The following is an 8,168-nucleotide window of genomic DNA, read 5'->3' on the forward strand; positions in this document are numbered from 1 at the left end:
ACGCTCAGAGGCACTCTCGCTTTCATTCTTGCTTCGCACTCTCCGGGGTTTGGCCAATCCAAACAGCCGGGGATAAGTTTCAGTGGAGCTCTGAAGTCCTACCCTGGCCCGGGCGAGGGGGTTGGGTGGGATAGGGAGCAACCCAAAGGCCTCACTCACCAACTGAGAAGCTGCGCGGCCGCTGCCATCTTGGGCCTTTCCTCACTGCTTTGCCCGGCCTAGCGTGAAAAGCCTCAGAAGCGCCTCACTATATTCCCACATGAGGGCCTCTATAGACGTCACTAGAGGCAGCCTCTACCTCCCTGCGCTGCCCAATCAGCGCGGCGGAGCTCCGAAGGACGCGCATCACGTGGGAGCAAAACAACCAACCAGCGTGCGGAGAGGAGAGAAGCCTCGAGGCGAGACAGGCGCCATTTTGAGTGAGGGTAGTAGCGTCGTCGCCTGCTTCTCACGAAGGAGTTTCTCTCAATGGAGCCCCTCCCCCCCTTTAAATTGAGGCGGAGAAACGCCTCAGGAGTGACTCCTGTTTTCATTTTATTTTCCTCCAGAAACAAAACAAATGACCACTAGTAGTACATGGAGTTTATAAATATTTATAGATTTAAAATTTAAAAAATACTAAAATTTAAAATTTTATAGTTTTATTTTTTTAAAAAAATCCTTATTTTTCTCCCAGATTTCCCCCTAATGTAATATTGGAAACTCCAGTATAAAATAGAAATCATAGCCAATGTCAAAGCAATAAAATTTAGCAATTGAATATGGGGTGAGTTTTTCCCCCATACAAAGAAATGGTTGAAGGAACTGAAGCAAACATAATTAAATGAATATATCAATGTTAATTGTGTATTAACTTAGAAACACCGTGTAATAATGAATGCGTTATTACAATTCGCCTTTGTTACAGTTACTGAATTGCAATAAATACCTCCTGGCAAGTTATTGGAGGTTTACTCAGAAGAAAATCAATTGAGTCCAATGGGTCTTACTCATGAAGGTACATAGCCATGGGGGCGAGTTTGTGGCCTTCCAGATGTTGTCGGACTACAACTCTCATCCTTGGTGATTGGCCACGCTGGCTGAGGGTGATGGGATTGGAGTCCCAACAACTTGACCAGGGTCACAGGGGTAGCCCCTACTGCTGGTGTGTAGTACTATAAGCCAAGGATACAAACCCTATGCTTGTTGAGACAGAAAAATGGTTGAGTATGCTAGAAAAAGTGGTTTTAACTGTTGTGATGTAGAGGAAATTTCACCAGGTTCCCCATATATACAAATGACACCTGCTGAAATTCTTTTCAATACAACTGTTAAAAGATACAGGAGCCCTGTCCTCTTCATATGGTCACCCTACATTTATCAATCTCAACATGCATACGATTGTGCCCTAAGTTACTGTTATAGTACAATACTTCTTTTTTTACATTAAGGGCACAATCCTATGCGTGGATCCGGCTTTTTTCTCTGCTTCAGGTGTGTGCGGATGTATATCTTGGTTCCTTACCACATAGCGTCCAATAAACGTTTGAAAATGCCCCACTATTATGTGACAAAAAGGATTTAAAAGAAACCAACCAAATGGCTCCGTTGGAACTTGTTTTCAAGACTAGTTCTCAGCCTTTGAACATGTGAAGCGATAATAAAAATATCAATCATTTAATTTAGTATTACTTAAAATTTATGTTTTTTCCTAAATGTTTATGTATGTTGTTTCTTGACACCCTTGAATATACTAGGATACAGCAAGAAAATAAAGTAGTATGAAGAATATATAAAACATTTCTGTAGCTTTGAGCATAGTTTTTATATGGAAAAACAGCCAATAAATGTATTTAAAAACCATATATTCTACCCTATAAAATGATACATTTATAAAATGAATATTCCTTTTTTGGCTATATTGGAGCAGTCATTGACTTAATTTGGGCTAAAGAGTACTGAACTTTTAATATTTTCAAATTTAGATATATGTGTAAGTAAAATGCATGGCATAAACATGTGATTTTTACTTTATAGACGAATTAATATTCCATTAATAACTGTTGTTGTGATGTATTATTTGTTTTGTACAGAGAAAACAAGAGGATTTGGCATGGAATATCACTAGACCTCATGGAGGTGTTTCTCTGGTGGAGACAATAAGGAGTATGAGAGAAAACAGAAAAAAAAAGAGAAAGGATGTAAGTATATAAGGAACCATCAACCATGTCACATCAGTATTTGTGTTTCGTCTCTTACACACGGCTCACACATGAACTCACTAGGCCGAAGGATCCATGTACAAGGACTGACTGGATATCTTTCCCCAAATATACATTCTTACATGACTAAGAAGGTAGTCTTGTTCATAGAGTAACTGAGGGTGAATTTGTAAATTTGTTTCAAAAATGATTCAAAATGCAGCAGTGTTCTACCCTGAAAGACGTCCCAAAAATAATTTTCACAAGAACTTTTTTGGGTGAACCGCCTAGAGAGGTTCAGCTATTGGGCGGTATAGAGATATAATAAATAGATAAATAATACATAATTTCCAATAAATTGACAATTGCGTCAAGAACTGAGCTGCTAGCTACCAGTGGCAGAAGCAAGGGCAGTCTCCTGTTCATCAGATTGTATCATCTGGGGTGCCCCAAAGCATTTTGTGAGGGAGGAGGGTGCAGAAGTATGCAAAGTTCAGATTACTCAGGCTTTTCATTCTGCTTTGCATTGAAAAAAGAACTGGAGACTAGGGATCAGCTTCAGTCAATGTGTCGCATTGCTCTCTAGGCCTGTAGGCATCAGAGTCACTCATTTACTCTCTCACTCACATATATCTAATCAAATCAATGTTTAAGACAGAGCTGTCTCTAACCTTGCACCTTTCAGCACGATGCTGGGATGATGGGAGTTGTAATCTGGGATGCCAGGCTGGGGAAGGCGATTTAGATATGTTGCTGTTTGCGACAATATTTCACTGGTCAGTTGGATTGACTGCCAACACTAGAGAAATTTACAGATGCTGAAAGGAATTCCAGAAAGGCAGAATATTGGACTTTTACTGCTTGATCATAAACATATTTTCTCAGATATGGCCTGGTCTTCTTCCTACACCCTTTTGCCCCCCCCCTTGTGTGCATAGTCCTGTGATTCTTAAATGTTTCCTCCTAAAATTGTACATAATATCTTGACCTTCCTCAAAAAGATCTCAGGACAACATACATGGTTCTCCTGTGAGGTGGGTTAGGATGAGAGATAGTGACTGGCCCAAGGTCACCCAGTGAACTTCATTGCTGAGCCTTCTAGGTCCTCTCCTAACGCTCTACACTGGACTGGCTCCACAATTTAGAGGCCACACTTACAGAGTGTAAGAATTACCTACTCTCAAAGGAGCTCAGGTTCACCCTCTACTTCTGTGGGAGTGATGGATCTAGGTGTATCTCCTGAGTCTGTAATGAGGCAAGCTTGGGGCAGGAACACAAAGAGATACAATGACTGAGTTTGGACGACACGCTAATAAACTTGCGGGGAGGTAATAGAAACAAAATGGAAAACAACCGTTGATTAGCGTGTTGTCCGGACTCAGCCAATGGCTCAGTTCATGTTAGTCAACAGTTGAGTTTTTAGGAGGTACTCCCCACACAACATGTTCTAACTCCACCGTTGTGTGGCTGTTGAGTAAAATCCATTGCAATGTTTGATTGACAGTTCCTCCACCCTCTTTTCTCCCCTGGTCCTCCCGATGATATCCCAGTAGCCATTTCTGTAAAAAACCAATCCCGATGACTCTCCAAGAGCAACACTACCTCCTTTCACCACTCTTGCCAGAGAACTCTGTAGCCAGTGGGGAAAAGTTAACTCAACTCAACAGAAAACTCCACAGAGCCCGCCACACAACTGTTGTGCAGGAACTCTCCTCTGCACAGTGTGGACATTCTGCATGGAATGTTTTCCAAAAAAGCTCCACTGCTGAGTGGAGTTTTCCCACCAGACAACACATTTCTCAACAGCAGTGTAAAAATTCCACCGTGGAGTTCTAAAACCACTGTTGAGAAACACGTTGTCTAAACTGTGCCAATGCAGTGCCTGAACTGATGCAGAAAAGCAGCAGAATTAGCCACCCCACACCAGATCAGAAGCTGAGATGATGCAGTCAGCTTTTTCTGTAAGTAGGCTCCTATTTAATAGCAGTTCTCTCAGGATACCCTGGCCAGCACATACTTTGGGAATTATTGGTCTCCTCTTTTTATGAATTATTGGTCTAATTACTCCACTGGCTGCCAATTAGTTTCCGGGCAAAGTACAAAGTGTTGGTCATTACCTTTAAAGCCCAATATGGTTTGGGTCCAGGTTACCGGCGGGATCGCCTTCTCCCATACAGCCTGCCCCTCACACTCTGGGGAGAACTTACTTCAGTCAGCCAAAACTAGGCTGACAACTGTTACCCAGAGGACCTTCTCTTCTGTCGCCCCCAGAATGTGGAATGGCCTGCCAGAGGAGATTCGTAAACTTAACTCTCTCTCTCTGAATTTAAGACAGCTTTAAAGACTAGCCTTTTCCGGCAGGCCTACTCAGATGAATGTGAAATCAAGAATTTTTAAGATGTGTTGGTTTGTTGTACTAATCTGCTTCTTATGATGATGATGATTCTAAGCCTAAGCGCTCTGTCTTTGCCTTAACATCTATAACAGTCCAGTAAAATAAGTCAAAATTATTTTGATGTGAAAAATAAATGTGACAATAATTTCCATTAGAAGCTGAAGTTTTATTACAGGAGAAAAGTACATAAAGCACATCTAAAATTGATGTGTTCAATGCACTTGATAAAGGTAATGTAATATTAAAGGTACAGGTTCTAAGTACAATATAACAACATTCATATTAGAATGAAAATCAGAGTATTTAAAAGACAACATTAAATCTCTTATTTTTACAGTTTGTATTTACAAAATGAGTCAAAATACTTTATTCAGGATCAGAATAAAATAAACAGTTGAGTCTAAGCTGACAAGTGTAAGAGTGAGTTCTAAAGAAGATTTGATAGAAGTGAAAAAGTTAGGTGATAACGGGGCAAAGATCATTAGCGAAGTTTTATTACAATATTTTTTTAATATTCCTCTCAATGGCTTATGCTTGTATCATAACTAGAAAATGAATTTGTACATACTGTACACATAAGACAACACATTTTTGCATGTACAGTACAGATCCATGTCAATTTGTAGTTATTTACAGAAGACTGAGTGTGTTACTCAGTGAGGTTGGTGATGTTTATGTGCTTAATCCTCAAACCAATACATATTTATAATCAGCATTTATTCTTATTCTTCAGACATTTAATTACATGAGAAACATTACTTACACAAACTTGCATAATTTATAAAACAATGAAGTCCAAACAATTAGGGAAAACATTACTGGTATACAATATGTGACACACATATTAGACAAATTAAAAGAGCCCCTGTTTAAAGGTGACTTGAATCAGTAAGGGAATGGAAAAATAATCATGGACTTGCATTTTTAAAGAAGATTGTAAAGAGTTAAACTTTTTTCCCCAAAGTAATTATCTTGAAAGTGATTGTACTTAAACTTTCTACTCATTAAAATGTAGCCAGGGTGCATATACAATTTGTATTTATTTCCAGAATAATGGTTTGTTTGCTAAATCAAAGAACAGAAGCAGTTCGTGGAGCCAAGACTCGTGGCTTTAATATTCACTATCCTCTATTATCAAAAAAGTGCAGTAAACAAACAGCTTCTTAAATTCTTCAAAAATCTTTGCTAAAGATCTTATAACTTCAGTAATAGTACAGAAAAGAATTGTAATAAATATTTTAAATTCAATTATTCCCCATTTTAGATATTTGATATCCATTAAATTTTTGCAAGAGATTATATTGGTAGTGAATGAAAGGACGCGGGTTTAGTTAAATTAGCATGAAAGTCACATATGATCATCGTAATTTTAGTTCTAGATTCTGTGCAGAATTAATTTGTGGAATTCATAGTGCCAGTGGGAACCACATGTACATTTTCCAGTTTACACCGGTTATAATTTTCTGAATTTAAAGCAAATTCCTAGTTAAGAGAGAGACAAGCACAAATTCTTGAGAATAAGAGGAACAGATGGGTATAAAAAGGAGTTGATACCTTTACAATATATACTCATTGTCCTCTGTATGCACTGACATGACAAGCAGTCCATCCAAAAGCTAAACATGATTTATAATATCCTATGCATATCTACTCAAAGTAAGTCTTATTAAATTCAATGGGGCATATTCCGAAATGAATGTCCATAGGATTGCAGTTTTAGATTCCAATTATATGCCCTACTTATATTGGTAGTAAACTCCATCGAGTTCAATGATACTTACTCCTATGTAGAAATGCATGGGGTTATGCCTTAGTGAGATTCAGTCCCTAAGGTTTCTCCAGTATCAGAAACTCAAGCCAAAGCTTTTTTGTTTTGTGTACCTGGAGCTGCCCTGTTTTGTTTTATTAGGATAATATCTGCATGCAGTGGGATTTTTTTTATTGTGCATGCAGAGAATTCCCTAGTTCATAGGAGAGAATGAGAAGATGCTTTCATGTACAGACATCCGTATGTACGCTGGAGGCCCTGGATTGCAGTATTAGTCCGTGGCAACCCCTCCCCTCAAACAAATGGTCACCCATGAAAGCTGAGGCCGCTAAGAGAGCATCGAGGAGTGTGTTTGTTTTAATTGCTATATTGGCTCAATCTAGGGCAATGCACAAGAAGAGCTGGAAACACTGACATCCTGCCCTTTTTGGAAGAACAAGTTTATTTTGGTTAGGCATGGACTTTCTTTGATCTTTACTATTGATGGCATAGCCGTTTGCTGCAGTTATTTCCCCTCACTTTCCTTGGGAATGTTGATTGTAGTGGGGACCAAACCATAAGCTTGATTCAGGCAGTTGTCATCTCCACCGAGATATTTGTGGGAGTCTACAAAGCCACAAATTAGCTCATATGGAGGCATTCATTGTATGAACCTGCTCCTTTATGTGGAGGCATATATACATGGTTGTATATGCATGTGTACATGTACATGCATGTTTACATGGCAGTGTGTATAGGCTCCAATCATGTATATGCACCCATATCAGTGCTTCCATGCAGCAGCCTGGACTCAGCGATAATGCAGGTCTCATCAAGTGTCTGAACCAAGATATAGAAGTTTACCAACACCCTCCCCCCTATGCTAGTGTTGTAGATTTCACCATTGTAGCTTTAATTCTTACCTCCACCATATCCTTACATCAGGGCAGAGAAATCTTCCATGTGGATTCTCCTGGGAGCACCAGCCCTCTCCTGCATCCAACAGAATATCACTGTACCCACGATATAGCCCTCACCTACTGACTCCAGGGATACTTTTAGAATGTAAGCCATATGGCATGGTGTTTTGTATTCTGTTTTATTTTGTTCTGTACAGCACCATGAAAATTGATGGCGCTATATAAATAAATATTAATAATAATAATAATAATAATAATAATAATACTGACTTGCGCTATTAGAGAAATGTGAACATCTCGTTTTTAAAAATGTCCTTCATTTTAGTACTTTACACATCAGAGAAGGGAAAACTGGCACAAAACTGAGTACGTGGTATCAGAAAACATAGCAAAGAATAGCCCAAATGGTGTTGCAGATTTTTAAACACAAGAATGGGTGGGAAGGGAGAGAGAACTGAAGAAACAAATAATGACCCTGTTCAGATGACACGCTAAACCACGGTGGTCACGCACTTTGAGCTAACCGTTGTGGCTTAGCATGTCATGGGAACCATGACTTAGTGTGTCATGTGAACACACTCACTAACCATTTGGTGCAAAAGGGTTAGTGACTTAACCATGTCTTAGTGCGTTCTCTGAACAAGGTCCAAAGTTGGATATCAAATATCAGTAGTGAGGAGTTAATTTTCTCCTGATTAAATATGCTAGAGACAACTTTATAGAATGATACTATATATTCAAAGAGAAAACCATGTCCCCAACCTAGTACTCTGATACAGGTACTTGATTGGACATGTGTGTAAATGTGTATACGGTATATACACACCCACACATAAATATTCAGTGAAATAGTACAAGACCCAAATGTGGTATTGTCTAGGAGTAAAATGGGAAAGGGAGATTTGTTCATAAAATTAACTCATCTA

General features: G+C 39.1%; 1 protein-coding gene across 2 annotated transcripts in view; it reads right to left on the reverse strand.

The window, feature by feature from the left end:
• The window catches only part of ICE2 (interactor of little elongation complex ELL subunit 2), a 37,124-nt gene extending 36,929 nt beyond the window's left edge, over positions 1-195 (reverse strand). For both annotated transcript variants that reach the window (XM_063142724.1, XM_063142723.1), the window contains exon 1: positions 160-195. In XM_063142724.1, coding sequence (XP_062998794.1) covers positions 160-188 — 29 coding nt within the window. In that variant the 5' untranslated portion in view covers positions 189-195. The remainder of the gene's footprint in view (positions 1-159) is intronic.
• Between the last annotated feature and the right edge of the window lie 7,973 nt (positions 196-8,168).

The sequence above is a fragment of the Elgaria multicarinata genome, chromosome 16, assembly GCF_023053635.1.
Source record: "Elgaria multicarinata webbii isolate HBS135686 ecotype San Diego chromosome 16, rElgMul1.1.pri, whole genome shotgun sequence".
NCBI classification, from domain to species: Eukaryota; Metazoa; Chordata; class Lepidosauria; order Squamata; family Anguidae; genus Elgaria; species Elgaria multicarinata.